Source organism: Rutidosis leptorrhynchoides, unplaced genomic scaffold (assembly GCF_046630445.1).
Source record: "Rutidosis leptorrhynchoides isolate AG116_Rl617_1_P2 unplaced genomic scaffold, CSIRO_AGI_Rlap_v1 contig6, whole genome shotgun sequence".
NCBI lineage: Eukaryota > Viridiplantae > Streptophyta > Magnoliopsida > Asterales > Asteraceae > Rutidosis > Rutidosis leptorrhynchoides.
Window position 1 is genome coordinate 96,493 of NW_027266820.1, and position 27,603 is coordinate 124,095.

The 27,603-nt window shown below is 33.9% G+C and overlaps 3 protein-coding genes across 3 annotated transcripts; 1 reads left to right on the top strand and 2 right to left on the bottom strand.

Annotated features, from left to right (window-relative positions):
• Positions 1–717: 717 nt before the first annotated feature.
• LOC139884768 (homogentisate solanesyltransferase, chloroplastic) lies at positions 718–3,965 on the bottom strand. Its single transcript, XM_071868751.1, has 10 exons — positions 3,735–3,965; positions 2,863–2,984; positions 2,630–2,776; positions 2,250–2,475; positions 2,032–2,105; positions 1,672–1,764; positions 1,329–1,446; positions 1,087–1,149; positions 886–918; positions 718–792 (listed from the first exon to the last, which is right to left on the bottom strand). Exons 1-10 carry the CDS (start codon positions 3,963–3,965, stop codon positions 718–720), a joined length of 1,182 nt encoding a protein of 393 aa, XP_071724852.1.
• Positions 3,966–5,355: 1,390 nt separating this feature from the next.
• Positions 5,356–10,588, bottom strand: LOC139884769 (small ribosomal subunit protein uS7-like). The gene is made up of 7 exons (XM_071868752.1): positions 10,516–10,588; positions 9,797–9,915; positions 8,408–8,485; positions 6,618–6,743; positions 5,863–6,134; positions 5,505–5,708; positions 5,356–5,410 (listed from the first exon to the last, which is right to left on the bottom strand). The coding sequence occupies exons 1-7, from the start codon at positions 10,586–10,588 to the stop codon at positions 5,356–5,358; spliced, it is 927 nt and encodes a 308-aa protein (XP_071724853.1).
• An 11,320-nt stretch (positions 10,589–21,908) lies between these two features.
• LOC139884770 (rhomboid-like protein 15) lies at positions 21,909–27,393 on the top strand. The gene is made up of 13 exons (XM_071868754.1): positions 21,909–21,932; positions 22,528–22,693; positions 22,918–23,221; positions 23,338–23,370; positions 23,477–23,568; positions 23,685–23,758; positions 23,841–23,935; positions 24,030–24,099; positions 24,212–24,366; positions 24,817–24,901; positions 24,997–25,068; positions 26,621–26,725; positions 27,211–27,393. Exons 1-13 carry the CDS (start codon positions 21,909–21,911, stop codon positions 27,391–27,393), a joined length of 1,458 nt encoding a protein of 485 aa, XP_071724855.1.
• The last annotated feature ends 210 nt before the right edge of the window (positions 27,394–27,603 follow it).

Sequence of the window (27,603 nt, forward strand, 5' to 3'; positions counted from 1 at the left end):
TTCGTAATAATGATTCTTAAGGACTTAAAATATATGAACTGTTTTCCTTGAATTCTTTCTCACTAGTAGTTCATACTATCAGGTTGCAATATATCCTTTCCGACTATCGGAAAAACCTTCCAATAAAACTTGAGTTGTAGTTCATACTGGGAATCATTTCGTCCGTAGAAGTTGATTCCCAAACATCAAGAAGTCTAGCATTGTCCCAAACTTTATTGAGGTGTGTGCATGTTATGAAAAATTGTTTTATGCTTATGAATTTCCCAGCCCTTCTTCTTCTATTGGTAGGGTTTAAGAAAATGACTTCCTTTTTTGTCAAACAAAGTCACGCTTGACATAGGAGATGGCAGTAAAGAAGTCGATCATGAAAGATCCCCTCCAGAAAAGCTTCTTCAGCTATGTGTCCAATATATATCTCGGTCTTGTGTTCGATACGACCAAAGGACCGGGATACGCCAACAAAAGGATTTTTCAGTCAATTTTCGATTCCGACACAAATAATACTGTACTTTCTTTTCTGGAGTGTCACAGTGATATGATCTCCCAACAGGAAGAGAAGGGAAAAATTCGTTACAGCTTCAAACTCGGGTTCTAGAGCAAGATTTGTATGAACAAAATTTACTTTATATTCTTTAGGTTGTCTAAAGTTACACCATACAGTTTTCTACATGACTAAATCAAAAAAAAAAATCAAATTTATTTCTTTATATATGTACTTTACAGGAACGGAAACAAAATATACTCTGCGTAGAACAGGTTCCATATAAATTGATAATATCTGGCAATTGCATCCTGATAAATAGAACAACACACAGGTGCCTTTAATAACAATTCAATGATTACCTGGAAATGTTGAATGTAATCAAAAATAAGTTGAGACAATACCTTGGTGTAATTTGCTTGTTCCAACAACCATGTCTGAAATAAATTTTAAATATAAAAGTAAGGAAACAAAAATGGAGCGAGGACAAAAGTTTGCAAACAGTTGCACACTTACGAGTAAATTTTCATGTGCAAGCAAATTGCCATCAACAGGTCGTGACTTAGAATAAACAAAAAGCTGGTAATAAACTATAAGATAAGCACCTGGAAGATTAAGCCTGCTGCCAGAATTGTATGAGATGGTATCATTAAGCTACGCCTAAAAGCCTGTCAAATAACAATGGCAGGATTCAAATTCAAAGTTCTGACAATAAAAGAAAGATATCAATTATCTGACACCAATGCTTGCCTGAGCACCAATTTTCAGACATGGATAACAAGGCAACACATGAAAAAACAAGCGTGTGCCAGAAAGTGAGTCATAGTTACTTTTTTTTCTTTCTTACCTGAGGCATGTAAATAGCTGCCAGCACGGCAGCAATATAGTTTACCAACAAAAGGCCTGAACCAAGAAAAGCAATGTTTCTTACTCCGAGCTTTGTGGCAAATGTTGATATTTGATACCTATAACAAAATCGCAGAAAATAGTAATAAGATTTAAATTACTGTCTAGATAAGATGAACAGTTTCCAATGAAACGACTAGGTAAATCAAGGATTCAGAAATTAAGACTGAAGACATAGAAATAAATACTAATTAAAACAATGTTACTCGACAACTCTTCAACTTAAAATAGTACAACATAAGTTTCAGTTGTAAACCATAAAGTTAGAATGTCGCGCGACTTACTTGCGATCACCCTCTACGTCTGGAAGATCTTTTGTTATGGCGATCACAAGAGCAAATAAAGTTACAAAGCTTGTGATGAAGGCCACCGGTGAGCTGCAAGTTAGAAAATAAAAACGCAGATGTGAAATGATAACCATGTTGGATCCCTGAAGGGATTTCAAGCACTCCTTGACTACTGAATGATTTATTCGAGTATAACATAAGCAATCTTGACACATGTTCCTTCACCAAATACGACTAGTTGATTATGTGGGAAGCTTGCCTTTTTGAAACCTCAAGTAATGCATGCATAACCTTTCACATGGTTCTACTTTCCATAATACTAGTATAAGAAATTAAGTGCAATACGATATTGCTCACCTCCATTCAAAAGGAAGTCCAAGCGCAGCTCTTGTGGCATAATATACACCAAAGTTAAGTAGAAAGCCTCGTACCTATAACAATTAAAAAATCAATTTTAGTTACTGATCTCATGCTTTCAATCATATATTCTCCTTCATTTTCATTGACCAGAGCCATAGTTTAAAACCTAAAAAAATGGATAGTAGCTGGTAATAAGTGAGATGAGAAAACGGTACCGTCGCAATAATGAGAAAAGCTGCGACAGGAAATCTCTTCATTCTAAGTGGAGGAACAGAATAAATGGTGCCCAGGAAAAGACCCAGAGAGTATAGAGATGTTATGAAAGGACCGAAGTTCAGGGAAACAATTGAAAGGCCGGCCACTGCAAAAAATATCACCAAGAACCATGCATTTTGAACAGAGAGATCCCCTGCAGCTATAGGTAAATACGGTTTGTTGACCCTGAAATGGAAAGAATTGATTCCTATAATTAGAAAAATATCAAAACATGTCATTATCAGAACAGGACTTAAATATGTAGGAGAAAGATATTCTAAATTTGAAAGGAGGTTAAATGACTTAAAATGGGAAAAAAGAACATATTTCTGGTGCATACTTGTCAATACCGATATCATAGATCTGGTTGATGCCAACTATATAACCATTCCCACAAATAAGAGCAAAGAGACCGGAGAATGCTTTAAGAATCAAAGACCACTTTATCATGTGTGTATTCTCGATTAGAGCTCTTGAAACCAAAGCACTGCCAACAAAATAAAGGAGCTTCTATGAGCAGAAGGAAAGGAAAGATTGGGGTTACAGTTCACATGTCTCGGGGTAATTACTTACAAAGAACCTAAAGCTGTTCCGCGTATAGTGTGGGGCCTAAGAAATCTCCAACATGCATCTCTGAAGTTTGTAATTTTGTCTAGAACTGGTTCAGATCCTGCAGCTCCAACTTGACTGCAGGCCTGGTAGCATCAACTTTCAAATTAATGCCATTGAGAAAGACGAATGGATTCCATATACAGTACTACATTGTTTGCTACGACAACATATCATTCTACAATCAGGAATTTAACTCCCGCAGAATTACATTTAGATAAAAAGTTTGATTTTTTTAACAAATACAGTTAAAACTCTATAAGAGTTATTAATTTAAAGAGTTTTTAACCGATTCAACATAATTCATATTTCCGTATAAACTAAATAATTATACTGTACATATCAAACAAAAAGGCAAATTAGTATATGCCTCTTAGAATTACGTTGCAGCGAACTCTGAGACTCAATAATTATACTGTGTTCTTATTTGGTGGCAATGGCTCCAAATACACTTAAACTTTAAAGAAAAACAAACAACTATTGAATCATATTTTAATAAAATGTAATATATTTTTTTCAATTTTTATGAATTATTAATTTATGATTTTTTTGGGACTAAAAATTATAAAAAGATCTCTCGAAAAATTATTATTTTATCGAATTTTTCAATTTTTTACATTGGCTCAAATCGGGATCGGACAAATTTATTATTTAGAGAGTTTATTAATTTATCGAGTATTAATTTAAAGAATTTTTACTATACACAAACCATCACACACGTGTAGCCGAATCGAATCATAACAAAACCTAAATCATTTGCTATTATATGTACATCATTCATGGGTAGTACTAAAAACTTAAGCATAAATGACTATGAAACATTGAATAGAGTATACCCTGATTGGATTTCGCTTGAAGCAACTTCCAGGTAAAAATTTTGAGCTGCCAATCCTATATGAGCGAACTGAAGGAAAATCTCTCGAGCAATTCAAATGCAGCAAATGATTTGTGGGTTTGGTACTAATTCTTTGGTGACAGGAAGCAGTTCTGTAGCTGGTGTTATGTGTAGCTATAGCTGAGATTCTGAGCGAAGAAGAAGACGACTGAGCAGCGACTGAAAGCTCCATGATTCTAAGAGAGAAATGATGTGTGGTTGTGGGTCTAAGTAAAATCGCTAGTTCTGTGTTCGTTGTAGTTGGTTAAAAATGGCGGATTTGGATTGAAATTTGGATAGATAAATCACCCTTGACGTTTTGGTCAAAGTACAATTGGGTCTTTATATTTCTTAGAGTAGATCATTAGGTACTTAAAAGGAATCCTTCCCCCATTCCATTCCATGTTACCATTACGCATCTATCAAAATTCAAAATAATAAATGCTTTCTCGAGAACGACAAAAAGAAGAGGATTTCCAATTTGGAATCAAAGAAGAAGAGGATTCCATGGTAGCTAGCTTTGATGGGGGGCATGTTATTCTTTTTTCATTTTATGTTTCTCTTTCATGTAATTCATTTTGATAACGTGATTGTGAATGAAGTTGATCGATAATACCATTCGATTTTTATCAAATTTAAAAGACTAAATCTTTCATCCAAAAATTATCGTATAATCAAACTCGATCAACTTAATTCTTATTATTAATACTATTTATATTTATCCTCCCTTATAAAAAAATAAAAAAATTGCGGCATTGACTTGATGGTTGACTATTGTCTAGTACAAAACCGTTCATCGTTAAAGCACTAGACATTTGTCATTGGATGTCATTCTTATTACATCATGAAAGGAAGTCTGAAATCACATATCTAGAATTGATGGAAAGTACTTTCAACCCACAGGTACTTCACCGATTGCTTTTGCAAAGAGACAAATCTCTTGTATGAATTATCTATCTATATTTCTTAAGTTTGTAGCTAATTAAAGAAATTTCCGGCATTCAAGATTCAACACTACCAGTTTGTTGGAAAGCTGATCAGCTAATTTCGGTGAACACAAATCTCACGCGGATAATATACTCCCTCCATCCCTAAATACATATTTTTATATACAAATTGTATTAAAAAATTTACATCTATTTTGAAAAAAAAGTAGTAATAAATTCATTTCTTCATACATCGTAGCAGCAACATTTTTCTTTCAAAAGCACCAGCTCACTCATGAATGTAAATGTCAACTCGAATATAATGCATTCGGAAAGAATTAGAATGACCATTAATACATCAAGCAACGAAATAAACACGGCAAGCTGATCCGATTGGTTTAATCCCTTGGACAGTTGGTGCTGACAAAAAGGTAAATAAGCTCAATTCGTGACAAAACTCTCATATTTGATGTCAATTTGAAATGAAAACTCCCATCGGAAATAAATTAAGTTCACATAATACTTTTGTACGCCACGTTAGGGATCTAAACAAACAAAATCTAGCAGCAAAAAACACAAACTAATACAACATTTTCCCATGAAAATTGAAGAATTAAATATCTTGCATTCATGTTGAATGTCTCCAGCAATCCTTGATCAACGATTGGCTTTAGCAACTCTCTCGATCTCATCTTTCTTTTTAATTGCATAGCTGAATTTCAACAACCATACAAAAAATCAGTAATAGGCAAACCTGAACAATAACATAACTATAGATGACAGGGATAAGTAGTTCTGAAAATTACCTGTTTGATGATCCCTTAGCAGCATTGATCAACTCATCAGCAAGGCACTCTGCGATAGTTTTGATGTTCCTAAAAGCAGATTCACGAGCACCTGTCGTGAGGAGATAGATAGCCTGGTTCACACGACGGAGAGGTGAAATATCAACAGCCTGACGTCTGACAACACCGGCTGAACCGATACGAGTAGCATCTTCACGGGGCCCACTGCAGTAACACGAAGAAAAGGGATCGTTATACAATTTTCCACAACACAAAAGACTACCAGCTTCAAATTGTTTTCCCTTAAAAAGAGTCTGCATTCATTTTTCACATAAATAATACATGTAATGAGTTATGTAGAATAATCTAGTTGATGTACCTGTTGACAACGGCATCGACAATAACTTGAATGGGGTTCTGATCGGTCAAGAGATGAATGATTTCCATGGCGTGCTTAATGATCCTGACAGCCATCAGCTTCTTTCCATTGTTCCGACCATGCATCATCAGCGAGTTCGTAAGCCTTTCGACAATTGGGCACTGAGCCTTCCTGAAACGTTTCGCAGAGTACCTCCCAGCAGTGTGGGGCACATAGGTTGCGTGCTTCCCTGCCATGATACCAATGTAGTCTTGCAGGGAAATATCGGTCACCTACAAAGCAAAAAACAACCCCAAAATGTTCAAATACACACCCACCATAACAAAATACAGACACCCAGAATAATGCTCCCGATACATAAAATGAGGTATCGTTATAATAAATGTTTCGACATGTTTGGAACAAGCTGATGCAATGTCAGATAGACAACTCTACTAGACACCAAAAATCAACTTTCTATTACATTTGCGAGGATTGAGCATATACATCACACTGGCAATCAATAACAAACATATTTTACAAAACTACTTGGTCTACATGACTTAAAACATAATACTAAAGCAAACTGTATGCTAAATAATAATACTCGTATCCTAAAACCAAAAGGCTGATTTCAATCGCTGAATCAATGAACTGTAAATGTTACACACACATAAGCTAAACACAAACAACTAAACATAAACTTGAATCAAAACCTAACAATTTCAACACTACAATGAACTAACTGAGCCAAACATGGATGGTTAAAGAGAGACCTGAACATCCTCGAAGGTCCACCGATTGAAGAGCTTGACGCCGTCGTTGTTGGTAGCGGCGGCTACCGCCACAGTCTCAAAAGTCTCAACTTCCGCCATTTCTGTATGCAAATATACACAATCACACTGTGAAAACGATGAGATTTACAATAAAATTTAAGAGAGCTTTGTATAATTTGATAGTAGAAATTCGAACCTGTGAAGATCTAAAAAAATCCGCAGAGGATTGTGTGAGTCGAGCGTCTGCAAGTGAGAGAGAGAGAGCAACGAAAAGCTATGTAAAGGAATAATTAGGGTTTTACTCGTAGTTTTATCGATAGTCTAACTATGACTGTTATGCACACAGCCCAAAAGTCGGCCCATAACTACAACTAAACTTTGATCCAAAGAGAGATGAATTCTCTTTCTACCACAAAAATAAAGGAGAGTCATATAAAAGATAAATTTTTATTATAAATATCTTTAAATTTATCTTTAATTATCTATGTTTAAATTTAAAAAATATTATGGTTTCAAATTTTATAACATATGAGATTAAGATATATAATACAACTTTTGAAATATTTATCGGCATAATATAATTTTTTAAAATAATGAGTATATTAGATATAAAAAAAATTAAAAAAAATAATATTAGAATATTTTAAATATATAATGAAGAGAATGGGATTTCTACTTGGTTAAAGACAAAAATCATGAATAATACCTTTTTTTATACATCAATATGAATAATACTAAAACATATATGCATGAAAATTATTTCATTTCCTGAAGTTTAAAAAAAATACATTATATATATTATTGTGAGTTTACATTTTAAAATGACAAAAATATAGAATAATATTTTGAAAATAAATTTAAACAAATATTTTGAAAGTAAACATTATATATATATTGCATTACAGTGATTATCACTTTCAAATGAAAAATTTTGATTTGATTTGAATATATTCAGGCGGTGAAAAAAATATATATTAAAGACACAAATAAATTATAGTATAATTTGTTATAAGAAAATAACATACATTTTTTACTTTATTTTTTAATATAAAAAGAAAATTCAAATAATTTTTTTAAACATATACGATAATATCACGTAGAATAATAGAAACTCAAATTCGTATCAATAATGTTTTTATCAAAATTTTGATCATAAAGTATTTTTATAGCAATATAGTTGATAGTTGATGATTAATAATGATATAGAGAAAAAAATCATATTAATTAAGATTTTAAATGAGAAGAGTGTGGATAAACATAAGGTGTAATAGTATAAGTTTTTAAATAATGTTAAATTTTAATATTATAATAGATTTTATATAGAATATTATATTATGGTCATGTACATTTGGTCATTTTAATTTGTTAAAATTTTTCATTTAGCCATTAAGTGTTTTTATTTGAAGTTAAAATTCTTTTTTATTTTGGGTAGTATATCTAATTTCTTAGAATTAATGTGTGATTGATATGTGACAAACTTATCTTGAAATGGGTTTTGTTTTGTATAATTAAATTAGTGTGCTCGCGCGAGCGAAAACGTTCAAACGACAATCAAGGATTGGAATGCAAAGTCATGTTGTTATCATATCATCTAGAATAATGGAGAATAATTGAAGCAAAAGCAGATTGTATATGATGTTGAAACGAACTCGTAGGAAAGAAGCACTATTATTCGAATTTGTAACAAAAAGTTTAATATTGATTTTTCTCTCTATGGTTCATGTTGCTCAGTGTACATGAATATATTGAATAAACTCAAAGAGTGCATGTTTTATCCAGATTTTGCATACCCCAATTACATCAATGGGTCTCAATACACGAGTTACATGCATTATCTTCCGAGCACGTTTTTTCACGGTAAATCCAAACTGCAAGCATCACAAAAAAGAATTAGAAGCCAAATCTATTTTTTATTTAAAACAGAGCAAATAATAACAAAAGAATAAGTTTGATTGAAACTTCTTCGGATATGAAATAGTTAAGAATATGAACTGAGTACTGAAATATAAATCTTTCCATGTACACTTTGAATATGAAAATGATCAAATAGGGACTCAGCTAATTAGACATGCCAGGAATGTATTGGTAGTTCCAATGATAGCCATAGTTCTCTCGCCAGCAAGAGATTGAAAAGCTAATGCTTTGCAGTTTGCACAACCTGCATCTTTTGATTTTGGAGGTAGACGTCCATACGATTAACGTTTGCCTCTAGTGTGTTTTTTTTCCCTCATGAAGTTGGATACTTAAGGATCCAATGGCTAAACCCAGATGAATAAATTTGCCCAACCTGCAATTATAAGCATGCTGTACATCTTGAATACACTAAAAATGGGACACTGGAAGTAATGGTATGCACATTTCTTTAATGAAATAAGCAATTTTCTTGCGGGCGAACTAAAAGATGATGCTTTCTAGTTATATGATATGATAGCTCATTTCTCACATGCTAGAACAGAGAAAGCAAAATATAACAATGTTGCATCTCAAAGCCTAAAGAAAAACTGAGATAGTCCGGCCAAGTTTAAACTTGGAGTAATAATGTTGCATCCTTGTCCTTGATCCTTTGCATTTCTTAGTCTTGAGTTGCAGAGATTCAACTGGTGAAGACTGAAGATGATGATATAAACATCGACATCTTACTTTCTGCTTCTCTTGCTCCCCGATCGTTCTCATCCATGTTTTCTAGTGGATTTGCCGACAGAGGCAGCTTTAGTGGATTGAATAGACACATGAATACCAGGAACCAAAGCAGGGAACCCAACAACAGAGATTATGCACGCAAAACCCATTCTTTAATGATAATCAGGACAAAACCATCATATAAAGCAACCATTACCATCTGTGTGCAAGTTCACTATGTGATCAATATTCAATATATAAAGTTGTTTTTGAAAACGGCACACCAAACATCGTAATAGATATATATTGATAAACTGGTAATGGTAAAGGAAGACTGATCTAATTTGAGATTGATATTGCCAATGATAAAATGACCTCTTAAATTACAAAAGCAACCTTGTCTCCGACTACATCCCAAGGTTCTTTGATTAAAGAAAAGAATGTTTTATTCCAACTCTCTCAATCTCTAGAAAACAAAGATGGAAAATACATGTCACCAGTAAGTGATCTAATCTGAGATTGATATTGCCAATTATAAAATGATTTATTGCTTCAGTAACCTTTGAAGAACTGTTGCAGCATAAAATTAGCCGACAAGAAGAACTATATTTCTTCATAGTCCTTCGGAGAGAATAATGCGCTTCCTTTGAGAGTTTATCGACCACGTTGAGCACTAATTCTGAAATTCCATAAGCTCACAGGTTCAAAAAACAAACTTATCCAGTACCCCCTACAATTATCTAAGCGCTTCATCAATTTCAAGCAAAGTTTGGACAACTGGTTTAATAGAAAATGTGTTGGAATATAGGCGGAGAAAACATTACCTTTTTATACTTTTTTTTTTTCCTTGGATCAATTGGTTGATTATTAGCCATTTCTTTGATAACCTCTTGAACTACATAACTTTCCTGAAACACTGCATCACTGGGAGTCAGCTCCACAAGGTTAGTGTTGATAATGATGTCAGCTCCAGTTCAGTAGTTCTACTTCCACCTTATGAGAGAAGCATTAAAAAAAAATAAAGAATTAAAACAAAAAGTCAAGAAAACATATGTATATGATTGCTCATTACATAAGTTGTTGAAATGTTATGTCTAATAGAAGAAGAAGATGACCAAGTTAAAATCAATCCCGTCATTATGTTTGGTATATGTTCATGCAAGCGAACTTTTGAGCTCAGCCATTTCTCTTGCTTTTGGGCTCCCTGTCCATTTCTCTTATTTTGGGCCTGAAGTATTTTTCTCAGCCCAACCTGGTCAAATCGTCATCATGCTTCTACCAGACTTTTCTTTCACTCCACTCCATTGGAAATCCGCAGGCCATTCCGCCTGCCAGCCACCATACTCCACCATACTCTTCTACAACTTGGATAGATGATAGATGTTAATAACTATTGAATGTACAATCAAATCTAGATTAGATTTTCCAACACTTGTATAAATAGAAGTACTTTAGCTTTGTAAAACTTAACTTAGTGATTGAAGAAAGAACTTTCTCTCAGTTTCTCTACTCTTATGTTTGATAAATTCAACATAAGTGCTGAACCTATAGCGTAAAATGATGTCTTTCGAAAATCAGTACCCAACGCTTTATAAGCGATTTCAAAAGCTTCTAAGTTTTGCATTCAATAATATACCCTAAAGTGTCTAACCAGCTGAAAAAGATAATTACTAAAGAAAAATCAAAGAAAACGAAGCAACAGATAAAAGGAAAAAGGTAAAATTTCACATCAATTAAGTGTAAGAATCACAAGAGAAGAAGCTTAAATCAATTCCACCTTCCCTTTTCCAATACTAGGACCGTAGATTTGGCGGAGCAACGCCACAATACAATAAAAACCAGTCTATCTTATGATGAAAGCTTGCAAACTTCCACATAGACAACAATGCTGATTGCCATTATTATTATTATTATTATTCATTGTTGAGTAGTACTCCATATATATCTCTTCCTAACTAGTTAGATTATTAGACAATATTGATCGAAGAGATATTTTTAATGAATTTCACAGTTCTTTCGGAATTTATATATAGGATGGAATTGAAAGTTGTTGGCTATTTAAAGAATGAATTAATGAAGTGTTGGAAAAGAATACTTGAATTTAAGAGATCATTGCATTTTTCTCTTGGCTGGTGAAGACTTGAAGCTTAACGTTTACGTGTATATATATCTCGAATAGAATTAATTAGTGCCACATACATTCCCTTTCGATAGGGGTGTAAGAAAAAACCAATATCCAAGTTCCATTCCAACCCCAATCCATTCCAACCCATAAAATTGGATTTTTTTATAAATATGAAAATGAAAGTTGGGTTTTAATTTTAACCCATCAATATTGGATTGGGTTGGTGATTTTACATGGATAATCCAACCTCATTAAAAACCCACCCATTTTTAATTCATCAAATAAGTAGAAAAGGAAAAAAAAAAAAAAGTAAGAAAGCTTCCACCCGTCTTCTCACCTTCTTCGGCTACTTCTCTGGCTTTTTTTGCCGCCGTTGCTACGATGAGGTCCCGCCATACGCCGTCGTGACAAGCGGATTATGTAGGATTGATCAGGTCAAATTTGATTGATTGTCAATTGGAGACAGATCGGGATGAATCGTCAATTGATTGATCGGAGTAGAGGGGGACGCAATCGGAGACAGCATGTTCCGCCGCAATCGGCCAATATGTGTATATTTGTTGGCCGTTTTGGGAGGCAACGCCGCACCTGCCGCCGGTGATCTGAAAAAAATCATATCATCCGCTGCTGTTTCTGCTACCGGCGGTGGTGGTGGAGCAGCTGCTCCAGCTGAGGCGAAGAAAGAGGAAAAAGTGGAGGAGAAAGAAGAGTCCGATGATGTAAGTGTTCTTGTTTGCAGTACCCTCTCTTATAATTTTATACCAAAACATACTGTTACTTTGTCATACTGGCCATTTTACATCATTGGCAAAGGAATGCTTCATCAGTCATCCATCGTATTGAGTTTATGCTATGCTTCTCTTGTAGCTATTTATAATTACTCTGCTATCCATGTTTATTTACTCTGCAAATCTATGATTTTGATTGAGGAATACTAATAGTGACTAACAAATGCAGCCTAAAAATTTAGTCTCTCTTTCTCCTTGGCATTGTTTTCATAATTTACTAGTGAATGTTGCATGTACTTAGTAAACATTGTAGGTTGCGGACCTCTCTGTTTTGCGAAAAACACATAGAAAGGATGAGGAGGGAGTCTAGTATAACATATATGAAGGAGAAGACCGGATCTGAACTTTTTAAAAATTGAAATCGAGACTTTGACCGGATTTTTAGGCTAAACGGAGTGAGATATCAGAAAACTAACCTTGTAATCGAGATCCTTGCGTCGAGACGAATCCATCCATGTGAAACTCGCCGGAATCCGACGCCACTGCAGGCGGTCGCCGCCGTGAACTGTGGTCAGACCACCGTGGAGGTCGCCGGTTTCCGGCCAGCTTGAGAACATATCTAACTCAAAGAGAGACTTAAAAAAAATTAAAAATATATTTCGGACTTAAAATATTAAAAATAAAACTATGAGGACTATATAATATATATGAATTGGAAGAAGTTGGAAGCCCAATATCCAACCCATTAATGGTGGGTTTGGAATGGGTTTAGTTCAGTTGGAAAAAGTTGGATTGGAGTCCAATTTTACGAAATCCATTAAAATTGGGTTGAATTGGATATATAGTTGGATAGTGGTGGGTGAGTTTTTTTTACACCCCTACCTTTCGAAGAAAATTAGACTTCTGGATTTCAACGAGCGGGAAACAATACTTTACTAAGCTCATGTGTTTTAGTAGAAAAGTGGTTTTTTCTTTTTTTTTAAAAAAAACTGGTAAAGGCTGAATTTTATTAATTAAATTAAAATATGGTCGAGATGGTAAATATAAGGTAATCTCCATTCGAAGAATGAAACTTTAATCCTTATATAGCTATAATGATGGAGAGAATATTATTCACAGACAACTTCAAGTTAGGTCTTTCCGAAGATTTTTCTATTTTTTTACTTCTAATAGAATGATCTTATCATCCAATCATATAAATGTAGAGAAAAGATCAATATGTAAATGTATAAAATTCAACCATAAATGTATTTTCAAAACTATATATTATTTTTATTGACATTCATATACCTATCTTAATCTCAGCTTATTAATTTTTAGATTGTTAAGTTTTAAGTTCTATTTTATATTAATTACTTTATTTTAACATATTTGTAGTGTTCGAAAGTTTTCATGTCATCGTAGACAAGAATATTTTACGTCCCATCGATAGATGTTTTTGATGTTATGTATATATAGAATTAACCTTAGCAATAATTAAATTACTTGCAAATAAGAAGTTTATTTCGAAAAGGTTTGTTTGCAATGGAAATGCAAGTAATCTTTCCGGATAGCCATAGTTATTTCTATTATATGTAAGCTAAACGGATAATTTCAACTATTCTACTTTGGAAATAGGATTAACTCAATTATCTCTCCAATCACTCGGTATTGTTTAAAGCTTTCTATTGCTGCGCTGAGAATTAGGGTGTGTTTGGTATAGTTTTTTTTACTCTTACTTATTGTATATTAAAGTAATATATGTATTTATTCACTTATTTAAATTATAAAAGTGAGTATTAAAATAATATATGTATTTATTCACTTATTTAAATTATAAAAGTGAGTATTAAAATAATATATGTATTTATTCACTTATTTAAATTATAAAAGTGAGTTTGTATAAAGTAAAATAATTTTAGCAAACATAAATTTAATTAAAAAATAATTTTTATTATATTTGTTTAATATCAATTTATTTTATTAGTATAAAATATTTTTTTATAAAATAAAAAAATACTTAACAAAAAAAATCATACCAAACGGATTCCTTAATCAGAACTAAAATGGATAAATTTCAACTATTCTACTTAAGATGTGAGGGATGATATATAAATTGGGATGAAATTATAATAAAGAAGAAGTTGGCAACTAAAGCCAGCCATTAGAACAAAACTATGCTCTATTTTTCATTTTTTTTTGGGCAAATGAAATATGTATTAGGCCATCTTCAAGGGTCCTCTATTCTTGTTCTTCTTAAACCCATTTTATTATCCAATCATAAAAAATATTATAACACAATATTTTTTTTTTTCAAATTTTATCTCATCCAACCCACATCTTTCAAATTATCACCACATTCTCTCTATTAAGTCTTAAAGACATTCACATTGTCTTTACATATGATAAGGGGAACTTTTAGGTATGCGCAATCTTTTAACATCTCTTGAACACTAGAAGGGTTATGATTGATTCTTTGGTCGATGCAGCGGTATTTTTGATGGAAAAGATGCTCGATTTGTCGAAGTTGACTAGTTATCCTGATAATCTTTCATAATGTGAAAAGATATTTTTGAAAGTATTGGCAATTTGGATGTCATCCGTCTTGCTAAAGAAAATTGAATCATCTACGAATAGATGGAAAATGATCGGAGCCCCCCCTGCAAAACTCGAATGCCAAAGAATTGATCATTGTCTATACCCTTTCATTTAACTTAGAGAGACCCTGGGCACAGTAAGAAAATACATAAATAAATGAGATTGTGGGTCTCCCTCTCTAGCTAATTCTCCTCCTCGACATGAAAGAGGGACCTCTTTGACCATTGAGAAGAACCGAGAAGGATACAGAGGATAAAGAAGCTTCTAGTTGATCTTAAAGAACTGAAGAACAGATGTGTTGCAATATACTGTGATTCAAGTGAAGCCATTGCCATGACAGAAAATCCAATTGATCATACAAGGAGTAAGCACATAGAAGTCAAATATAACTATGTGAGAGATTTAGTATCTGTAAAGGAAGTCAGATTGGCTTACTGTAGAACAAACTATCAGCTAGCTGATATTTTCACTAAACCACTGCAAAGATGGAGGTTTGAAACTTTAAGGAGTATGATAGGAGTTCAAAGTTTGCAAAACAAAGGAGGAGCTATAGACTATAATTGTTTTGCAAACTCTATCACCATGGAAGTCATTGAAATTTTGATGGCATTTGTGAAAAGGAAGAAGAAACTGAGAAAGAGAAAGGCACATCTAAAGCTCCAATTCGTCGAAGCAGTGGCAGATAGAATGATGATGAAGTTGGAGAGTGTCCTGGAAACGGAACTGATCAAGGTCCCAAAAGTGCCAAGAGGAAAACTCAAGGACCTTGATGAAAGGTGGGAGAAAGTTTCAGCTTTGAATCTAGTAGTTGACGAGGATAAAATTAGAAACAGTCTTAAGTTCAGGGAGTGTAGTGGAAACAAAGAAAAACGTGAGGTGCTGAATGAAGAATACTATGCATACCAAATCATGGTCTCGATTTAGAATAATCAAGTTTTTGGTAAACAACAAGTAATTGAAGGAGATCAACTACATGAATTGATCGGTAAAGAAGATGTCTTAAACGACAAAACTCATCCCAGTACTGAAACTCGAAAAACCATTAATCCTGTATCGGAAATTGGTGCAAATCGATTTCTGATTCATTGGACCGACGGTTTGACAGGGAAAGAAGTTGTTAATATGATTAACAAAACTCATCCCAGGTCTAACTTAAACGAAATTGACGAAATTCATTGTGTGATTGATCAACACGATGAGTTAATTGGGAAAGAAGTTGACATTTGTGTAAAAACTCATCGTAGATTGAAACTGTTTCAAGAAACTAATTTAATCAATGCGTTTGACGGAGCTGGGATCAATGGTGGCATTGAACCGGTTGGGACAGAAGTAGATTTGAAAACTGAAACTCATCCCAGTGTGACAATTCAAGAAATTGAAGATCAAATCGGTTCAGGCTCGACTAATGAAGTTGAACCGAACATATTAGAATGCACAGATTCAATTACAGGTTTGACTGATGGAGCTGACCGAACCAATTAAAGTACACAGATTTAATTAAAAGTTTGACTGATGGAGCTGAACCGAACCAATTAAACTGCACAGATTTAATTAAAGGTTTGACTGATGGAGTTGAACCGAATCAATTAAACTGCACAGATCTAATGGCAGGTTTGATTGGTGAAATCGAACCAAATCAATTAAAATACATAGAATCAATTGATTGGTTCAGTGTTCAAGTATTAGAACTACAAAAGGTTAACACTTGCAGAGCAGAGAGAGAAGACGAGCATCCACTGGAAAATTAAGCATCGATTTTGACTCGTCGGACAATAGAACCATGGAGGTTTCCCTCACGATCGTCTGATATACCCATATCAGCTAGTGAATCGGTAAGTATTACAACTCAGATAGATTAGGGTTAGCTGGGTTTACTTGTCTTTTGAAGCAAATTAGAGTGTTTCGGCAATACATAAACTGGTATGGGTTTTACTTGCAATGCTACTGTGAACTGATAACGAATGTTTAATTATGTTTTGTTCTTCAATTCGTAATCAATTTGGGATTTCTTTGTCTTGAGTATGCTGATGAAATCGTTCTTGCACTGAGTTTTAGTTAAGGTTGAGTAAGTTTTTTTTGGGTAAACGTTGAATGAAACAGTCGGTCTGTGGCTCTTTCATTCAACTGTGTCAAGAGCTCGTCATAGTCCAATGATGAAAGCTCGATTAGAAGTGTCCTATTTTGTGAGAATAATCAGAAAACTCTTGAATGAGAGTTGTCTTGACTGCTGCTATCAAGGAATGACCGATATTCACAGAGTAAAATCGATAACTTGGCAAAGAAGATAGTTAGTGAAACTGAGGTGTGCTCAACTGAAGAGATCATTGTCAAAGGAATCATGCTCAAATCCTGCAAAAGAAGAGATCAATGGAAAATCAAGCTCAAATCAAGAGAAGTGCAGTTACAAGTTAGCATTTAATGTATTGTTTTTATTCTAGGCAGATTGGAAGTAAATTCTGTCGGCTTGTGACTGAAAAGCTGCAATATGCTTTATGCTTTGTTTTCTTTTTATTTTCCGAGCCGTTGGAGCACCTGTCAAATGGAAAAATGCCAGCTGTTGGCATGTTAGGACAAAACAACAATAGGGTTTCATGTAAGAATAGTATATAAGATAATATTGTAAGCAGCCGAATTTTTTTAATGGAAAGCAGAAATGCACTATTTTTCATTCAAAATTGTGTGTTTCTCTGTGTTTATGCTTTCTTTTCCTTTCATCTTCTCCCTCACAAATTTAATGTTTGATAATGGTGTTAGGAATTGTTCATAGTTGAAGTTATCAAGTATTAAGTCTTTCTTACTGTAAAATAGAACTAGGATTAGATAGGCTTTGTTGAGTTATTCTGAATACTGTGTTACTGATTTCTAGTACTGTATTGCCAGAAACATAACTGTCTGGTGAAGATTTGCTGGATATAGTCCATATATCAGATGGTACATATTCTTCAAGTACTACATAAGTACATATATTATATAGGATGGTACTCTTTATGAGTGCTTAAATTTAGGATATTATTTACTTCTTATTTTCAGATCAATTAAGTTTGGCTTTATTATCAACAAAAAAAAAAAGAAAGTTTGGCTTTAAACAATATATACCATATATATAATCCAAAAAATACAACAAAATTTTGATAATTAAAATAAGTTTTGTGCATATGCGTCTTGCTATAATCAAAATTTCGATATGGCTGCATTGCTAGGAACTCCGATAGTGTCGTACCTGCGGCTGAATCGAATGTTGAGGATGCCTTTATGATTTCAAGAAGAAGAAAATATTTTTAAAACTCAAAGAAAAAAAAAATTATTAACATGATTGAACTTATATATATTACTGAATTCTGTACTGGAATAAAATTATCTTTTTTAATTTTGAGACATTATTATTTATCTGATAATATTATATTTATTCGATTCCAAACCATGATTACCAGAAGTTTGTGTCAAAAAGGATTACTAAAACTAAAATATAATGGAAAATGTATAAAAATGAAATCACAAAAAAATGGTTGGAGGTCACTGTTTTAAAAAAAAGTTGAGTCAAAAATCACGGTGTTCTTTTTTAGTTAATTTTTATTAAAATATCATCAATATTACTGACATGTGTTATCATGATCAATAAAAATAATGATATGTATCGTTTTATATGAAAAATTGCAACGCGAACAATTTAATTTCAACTTTCTTTAAATAATTTCAAAAAAATAAAAATTCAATAATATCTCAATAAAATTTAACTTCAAAATTAAATCAATTTTTTTTTAATACAGAACCTCCGACCCTTTATTTTATTTTAGATATAGGGATCCACAGATTTATTTTTCATGGACACAGTCACACAGAGACCTGAAAAAAAACCAAACCCGGCAAAGCCCCTAACATATCGTAAACCTTAAACCCTGCATTCGCACATTTGTTCAATTGCAGTCGGGAGAATGAAAATATGTCAATTGCGTACTTCGATTCTCCGTTTCTACGGCTTCAACACCAAAATGAACAACTGGGTGTTCCTCTCTACTCGACATTAGCTGCTACAAAACCATGGAATAGGTTTTCAGGCAAGAACCACCCTCTCTACCGTAAGATCTCGCCCGTCGGAGATCCGAAGGTCTCCATTGTTCCGATTCTCGATAAATGGATTGAGGAAGGTAAATCTATTGAAAAGGATGACCTCTTTTTGATGATCAAAGAGTTGAAATCTTACAAACGCTACAAACATGCACTCGAGGTACTACAACGGATATCTGTTTTAATTCGACCTTAACTTCGTTTCGTTTCTATTCTTATGTGTCTCAGTATTGCTATTTATGTTGTAATGTTCAGGGGCGGACCAGGATGGAGTATCGGGTAGGACCGAAAAATAGAAAAAAAATCTTTACAATGGAGAAAGTATAAGAATCGAGGTAAAAATTTGTGAAAATATAAGAATTGAGGTACAATTAGTAATGAAATTATTATTCTCATCAACTAATGGGTTTGCAACCGAAGATCATATGTTTCATAATCTAATAAAAATTGTATCATCATAAAACTTTAATGTTTGTATATAAAAGTTGCAATACAAATTATATATGAAATTTTAGATTTTTTTTTTCTTTGAAATAGGTAGGATCTCAATTTTCACCATACACATACATACGCTCCTAAATTTTCACCACAAATCGATTTATTAATTTAAAACTTATTTTCCCTATTTTATTATTGTAGTACTAAATATTATTTGAAATAGCACATAAGTCTATAACTATTGCAAAATATCTTCCAATAAATCTAAGAGCTAACAAATAATCAATCATCTATTACATGCAAACCATGTGAATTGAATGTAAGAAAAACAATACACTTTATTCTCCATGTAAAGAATTACTATTATATATTAAACACAAATAAAAATAAGAAATGTCATGAAAAGATATGTGGAGAAGTAAATATAAAATATATCAAGTAGTATGAGATTTAATTTGAATAATATTGAGAAGCAAAAAAATTTGAAACGAAAGAGTGTAAAATTCGTATAGAAAAAAAATGCATGCTGGGAATCGAAGGATGAGAGCAAAATCACTAACCACTATGCCACCACTTCATTTTGTAACACAAGTTGAACACAGACAGAATATATCAATATAAAAAAAATTTCCCATGGGACCCTGGTCCTCTAGTTGATATGTAAGTCCGCCCCTGGTCATGTTAGTACTTAGTGGAAATGTTCCGGGAGATATAACTTTCATCTGCAATATTGAAGCTGCTTGTGACAGAGATTATTAGTATGACAGTGACTTGTGTTTTTATTAATAAAAAATGTTCGGAATCTTATTCTGGAAATTTGTTAAGAGTGTCGGCAACGTCCATAGCTGAAAGTACATTTTTAAACGTGTTTCATCAAATCCGGATTATTTGAAATTGTCTTTAGGAAATGTGAATCTTCGGTTTGCGATAGAATGTCAGCAACATCCATCTTATTTCGACTCCTGCTGATGAACCGATATGTTTTGTTTATTTCTACAATTAAAAAGTCAAGACAGAGTATGATCAATTGGCAAATGAAAGTGTTACTGGCTGATTTCATAAAAGTGAAGTTTGTACTTTGAAAGGCTCGTGTCTTTTTTTTTTTTCCCCAGATGTCCAAGTGGATGACTGAGAAAAGGTACTTCGACTTAACCGGCAGGGACACGGCTATCCGGCTCGAGTTGATAGCAAAAATCCATGGAATAGAACAAGCTGAGAGTTACTTCGATACTATCGCGGCAAAGTTGAAACCTAGGATCTATCCTAGTCTTCTCAAATGCTACAACAATGTGAATGCTTTAGAGAAAGCCGAGGCTGTCTTCCAGAAAATGAGGGATTTGGGTCTGACTATGAGTTCACTTCCTTACAATTTTATGCTTAACCTCTATAAGCAGATTGGAAACTACGAAAACTCGAAAATCTGTTGCATGAAATGGAAGCTAACAACATTTGCTTTGATAAATTCACATACGTCATCGGCATGGATGCATATACCGCAAATTCCGATGTCGATAGAGTGGAGAAGATTCTCAACGGTATGGAATCCGATACACGGGTTACTCCAGACTGGGTTACATATTCTTCTGTTGCGAATTTTTATACGAAGTTAGGCTTTTCGGACAAGGCCATGGCTATGCTGAAGAAATCTGAAGCTTTGGTACCTAACAGTTCAAGGAGAACAGCATATGATTACTTTCTCACACAATATGCAGCGTGCGGGAATCGAAACGAAGTTTTAAGAATTTGGGACCTCTACAAGGAAGAGACGATTTACAAGAAAGGTTACAATAAAATGGTAAGCTCATTGTTGAATCTCAACGACTTTGAAGGCGCCGAGAAGATTTTCGAAGAGTGTGAATCCAGGACATCTTTAAGTTACGATATCTGGTTGCCGAATTGCTTGATTGGAGCTTATTCAAAGAAGGGTCTGATGGAGAATGCTAGAAAAAATTCTAAACCGAGTCATAGAGAAAGGTGGAAAGCCAAGTGAAATAACATGGTTTTACATGGCCACAGGGTATCTTCTAAATAAAGATACTTTTAACAAGGCTGTGGAAGCAATGAAAGAAGCAATGAAGCTCTGTCGGCCTGGGTGGAAGGTTCCAAGAAGAAAACACTTGCCATATGCCTGGATTACTTGATAAAAGAAGGCGACTTAAAGGGAGCTGAAGAATTGGTGAAACTAATGGGAGAAAAGGATATCGTCTATGCCGACGTTCAACAGAAATTGCTGAATTACATAAACGAGCCGAATGCCTCGGTTGATGAATTGGATATCTCCGTTTGAGGCTATACTCTAGATCAGAATCGGATATCAATCATGCCCAAGTTCAGCTGTGTTCTTGGTGGTTGCTTCGTCAATTATTTTTATTTTGTATTCCACTACTAAAATTTTAACTTTTAAAATTATAAATAGAATGTATTATTAGTACTTTTAGCCGGGAATAAAAAATAATTTAATTTCCTCAAACGTTACATAAAATTACCTCAAATATCGCCAGCTATTAACAATCGTCACGTGAAGGACGAAACTAGATGAATAATACTTTTTAAGGACAATTACGTCAGGTGTCTTAACATTAGGGACTGGGAGGAAACATTTAATCGTGCTTCTTTCTTTTCTCTTTTGTTGCTTATAAACTGAAGAAACATAACATAATTAGAGAGAGACGCCTCCTATTTCAAAGCTAAGTCAGACGAGACTACTCTTCCAATCCAGATAAAATCCACTCTTAAATCATGCGACCCAACATTGTCACGGAGGTAAAGTTTAAATCCCAGATCTTCACTTTCTTTTCAGTTGTTTCCTTGGCAATGAAAATTTGTTCTTTTTGATAATCTTAAATGGGTTTAGCGCAGTCTCGATTCTACACAGTGGTTTTCGTGTTTTATACTGCGAGGTTTAAGAAATTCGCATTTTTTTTTTTTTTTTTTTTTTTTTGTAGAGAACTGTTGACAGTTTGTTTTGTGACATCTCCTAGTGAATGAGAAAAGTTTTGATTTAGTTTACATGGTTTTCTGTATGAAGTTCAGTTGCTCTCTACTTATTAGCATTGCTAAAGCAGATCGGCTTAAACGTTTGATCACTTAAAGATGCAAATTACAGCCCTTGATGAAAGTTTAGTACTCGTATCAAGCCCTTTATTGGAAAACGAACCTTTAGCTACATTTGGATTACGTTGAGTCCTTAGAATTGATAAGGTTCAATCACCGAGTGGTAATTTCTGCTCAAGTTTGTGTAGTTTTGTATCACTGTTTTGTTTCAAAGGGATTATATTATAAAATAGCTGCTCCATAAAGTTTTTTACCTTTTGTGTTTGTTACCGTTAATTAAAATTGGGAATTATCTGGTGTGCAGGCAAGCTTGTCTACTAGGGTGGGGCAATGGTGGGAAGGCATTCCATTTCTCACCTCATCAATTGTGATTGTTTGTGCAACTATATACTTGGCTTGCCTCTTAGTTGGATATGTTTCATTTTATGAAATATGCTTCTTGCCTTCTGCAGTTTTATCACGATTCCAAGGTAAATATGCTAAAAATTTATAATAACTACGTGGAAATTGATCATCGTCTTTTTTCATTCACATAACTTAATATTGCTCAGCTGTCATCTGCTAGAGACTTGTTCCAACCAATGGGACAATTAGAGCATTGTATTATCTCTCTTGGCATTACTTAGATTGATCTCTTATCTTCAAAATTTGTCTGCACTCTTTGGCCGATAACCTTCTTCCGTGTTTTTTGAAGTTTACAGGATTTACACTTCTGTTATCTTTCATGGTTCACTACTACATGTCATGTTCAACATGTTGGCTTTGGTTCCTTTGGGCTCGGAGCTGGAGAGAATCATGGGATCCATCCGCTTATTGTTCATGACAGTTTTATTCGCTACAAGCAATGCGATATTGCACCTCATGATTGCACTTCTCGTGGCCTATAATCCAATTCGCCCATTTCCATATCTCATAGATGAATGTGCAATCGGCTTCTCAGGAATCTTATTCTCTATGATCGTTATAGAGACAAGTCTAAGTGGGGTCCAATCAAGAAGGTAGGATTTTATTTTTTATTTTTTTTGTGTGTGTATTGGCATATAAAGATGTGCATGTTTTTTATCTTCTGTCAGCGTGTGCTTTGACTGATTATGGCGTTTCTTTTATTCTGCAGTGTATTTGGCCTCTTTAACGTTCCTGCGAAGTGGTAATGAAATGTCATTTTTATGTTTATCTGTTTGGTCAGATGTTGGTAGTAAAGTACTTTCTTGCAACTAGATTTGTGATGGTGTATATTTTCGATATGTTTTTAGGTACGCATGGATTTTATTAGTTGTGTTTCAGCTTATAATGACAAATGTCTCATTACTTGGACACCTATGCGGCATCCTCTCTGGATTTGCATGTATGTAATTCTACTTTCTTCAATAAATTGGATTTCCTTTACCTTCCACTTTTGTATATTAAATATGCCAATTGCATGCGAGAAGTTTGATGATGTTTCACACTTTATATCTACAGATACATATGGTTTATTCAACTTCCTAATGCCTGCATCGTCCTTTTATTCTGCTATTGAGGGCTCTTCTTGGCTGGTAAGTATTAAAATGAACTAATTGGGTTCTATCTTGAAATTCTTGAACTATTAAGCATGACCTTCTGCATGATCATTTCCAGTCCTTTTGCGTGAGGAGGCCTAAATTTATTTTGTGCTCTGGTGGGAACCCTTCCGGACATATACCCACCTACTCAGGCCAAAATACAACTCCCAGGTAAACCTGATCACCGACAACCCGTTCTCCATCTTTAAAAGATAAAGAATGATGTCTAACCAATTTTATTTTTTTTTATTTTTTTTTCAAGGAGCGGCCTACTTTCTGGAAATCTTTGGAGGAACTTGTCATCATGGATGCCGCAAAGGGAAACATCTTCTCAGGTATTTAAACGAATCCCCTCAGTGTAGTTATGCTGTTTATGATAACTCTTGGAATCAATGATACACCAGTCGTATAATTCACAACATTAATTTATATGGTTGCTGAGTGCAGCCAACAGAAGACGGCAGATTTCCGGGGAGAGGAAGAACTCTTGCCGCTTCACCACTGGGAAACCCTGATTCGAACCTACAGGCTAGGCTTTTGGATAATAGCAGCCCGACACATCCTGGAAGTACAACATTTGTTGGTACTGGAGAGCATGGAAGGTACTGAATGCAAGCCATTTCTTGACATCTAGTTTAATCAAATTCGAAAATCCAACGCTTCCAACTTGGCTCTATCTTTTTTTCGCTTCTGGTTGACATTTCATTTAACCTAGTGTCCAAACAATTTGACTGAGTATTCTCTCTGAATTGAATGAGCCCTTAAATACATGAAATTTACATCATTTGTCTCAGGCAAAGGTTGGTCAATCAATGAAACTCTATGTTTGATTTGAAAATCAACCTCGGCCAACATTTCCTATTCGGTCAATCATGTTTTCAGACATAGTTATATTTCCTATTTTGACTATTTCAATTGATTTCATCCCTCATATTTGTTGTCCTCAGGCAGGTACCAGTAGATAATCCAATTCCAGTGCACTACCAGGTTTAGCTCTGTCATTCATTGACTATACAGTTTTTCCCCTTAGTTTCTTTTTGACTTAATTACGTGCTTTCCTTCTTTGTTTTTGTAATACAGGGCTCAGTCGGTTCCGATGAGGATATCCAAAAACTCATAGCAATGGGATTTGAAAAAGTAATTCTGTAGATTATAGCTTTATTATATTGCGAATTCTCAAAAACTCGTATCAATGTCTTTTGAAAAAGTTTCTAATATCGAATTTTTCTCAGACTCAGGTAGAAGTTGCGATAGCTGCTGCTGATGGGGATCTCAATGTGGCCGCTGAAATCTTGAGCCAACAGGTGCGTGACTGAAAACTTGTTTTCCGGTCAAAAACTTGTTTTCTGGTCGACAGGCCGTCTTGATCTCTTAAATAAACGAAACAATGATCGAGAGCTTCTGGTCTTCTCTTAAACAGGGGTAATCTGCAGTTTAGCTTATCCTACTGACAAATTTCGAAACATGTCAGAGTTGGTTTCCAACTTCAAGTTCTACACTACAGAAGGAAGGATGGATTCTTCTCAGACAGAATTGCTAACCTCTGTTATAACTAAATGAACGCATGATGATGTAAACAACGTACCAAGCTATCTATCGTCGTACTTGTAGTTTACGTTTTCTGTTTGTGAAGCAGTATTGTACATGATTGTCTTTTGGAAAGTGAGCAAGTTTTCTTCCATGTCTATACCCCTTTTTTATACTAATTTTCATGGAATTTCATAGGAAATGGCATAGAAAGTAACCCCTGAACATTTTCACTTGACAATTCGGATTCAATGATTTTCCATCAACTCCTGTCACAGCTGCTCTGATCCCTCTTACAAAGATAATCCTCTGATCACTAATAGTATGTTTTTATCCAAATCAATTACTGTATATTTCTAAATATTTAAAGTTCAGATGTAATGTTGAGATTATGTGATGGAGGGATAGAACCCAAATATTTATAAAATCATAATTTATTCTCTTTCTATTTCTATTTAGGTGTGTCCTGTGACAAAAGTTGCTTTTTCAAAGTTGGTCTCGCCAATAGAGATGCTCTAATATTCGATTGAGGAGCTTCATTTGCCTGTACTGCACGCAAAAAATATTTTTATCCATTATAATAATTAGAAATAATTTTTTTTTTAAATGATAAAGAGGAAAAAAAAAACCATTCGTTAAATTTTAATTCGTCAATAGGAAGTTATGTGTTTAATTTCGATTTGACAACACAATCTGTAGTAGGAATAACTCAAAATATTTATATAGACTTGATACATAGATCTATTTATTTTATAAGCCATACATGAATTTATACGTTTTAAAATTTTATTTAAATAGATATTTTTTAATTTGATTTGATTAATAATAAACTTTTAAATAATAAATAAAAAAAAATTTATATATTAAATTTCAATTTTTCAATAAAAAATTTCGTGTCAAATTTCGATTTCACAATAAAATCTAGCATTGAAGCGTATCAAAAGTTGTTCCTATATATCGGCTATAAGAAGATAACCATTGTGAACTGAGATCCAAATCAATCTGAATTCTGAACGAACCAAATCATTATATTTCTTTTTTCCTGATTTCCTCCTAAATATTTGTATAATAATATATTCCTAATTATTGTGGTGATTATTACTTACCGTCCAAGGACCAAGGTCAACCATATACGCATTCTTATAAAATTTATTTCCTGTTTGATTTAAAACTCGTGCTCGCTTAGGATTCTAAGCCTGGTATATTGCAATTACACTTTGCTTACCATCTCATTCAACTCATGATTCCTTACGTTAAACACACAGCGACGGAAAATATCGTTTCCTTAATTTGTCTGTTAATTGCGAAATAATGCCAGAATTAAATTAGGAAGAGGAAGATGGATTTGATCTCAGAATGCCTGAAGAACTTATTCGTAGAATTATGAGTCGTCTAGATATGAAAGAAGCTGCCAAAACTTGCGTGTTGTCTAAGGTATGGAACCTAACTTGGTTTTCATATTACAAACTTTCATGTCCATTATGATGATCAAATGACTTACTTTTCATCAATAAGTATTATAAGAAACAGATTGCAAAAGTGCATCCAACAGAATCGTAGTGTAGATAGGCTCAGTTTACATTCGTGTGCTAATGTAGTGCAAGACTTTGTTAATAATGCAATTAAGGGTAGTATTAGGGAGTTGGATCTTTCTTTTTACCATTATCCGGAAAATTAAGGAACTGTGCTCTAGATTGCCATCCTTAAATGTCTTCAATGCGAAAACAATACGAGTATTGAAGTTACAAGGATGGTTGTTGTTGCCATCCTTCGATCATGTAGACTTGCCTCATCTACAAAAATTGGTCTTTTTGCGAGGAATGTGTATAGATGATAAAAGTAAAACAGTTGATAGGTTTTTTAATTGAATGATTTTATTCATAGTCGATGTTTGTGATATACATACTGTTGAGACAAAGTGCAAACCAGTGTTAACCAGATACAGTTTACACAGTCCTATTGCCACTGTTGATGGTGTTGAAGCAGTCAAGAGTGAAGACCAATGGACAGCAGCTGAATCAATTACCTGCATCATTCAATGTGCCGTACGTCCCAGTTTATTCAAGATTATTCAGAATTTTGAGACTGTCAAGGAATCATGAGATGCACTTCAACTCACGTACGAAGGAACAAAATCAGTCAGACAATTAAAGCTACATCTCATCTCTACCAGGTTTGAATCTCTAACCATGAAAGATGATGAAACTATTGCTGCTTTTGAAAAAAATCTTCGTTACATTGCTAATGAATCCATTGCTCTTGGCGAGGTAATTCCGGAATTCAAACTGGTGAGAAAGGTGCCGATCTCACTA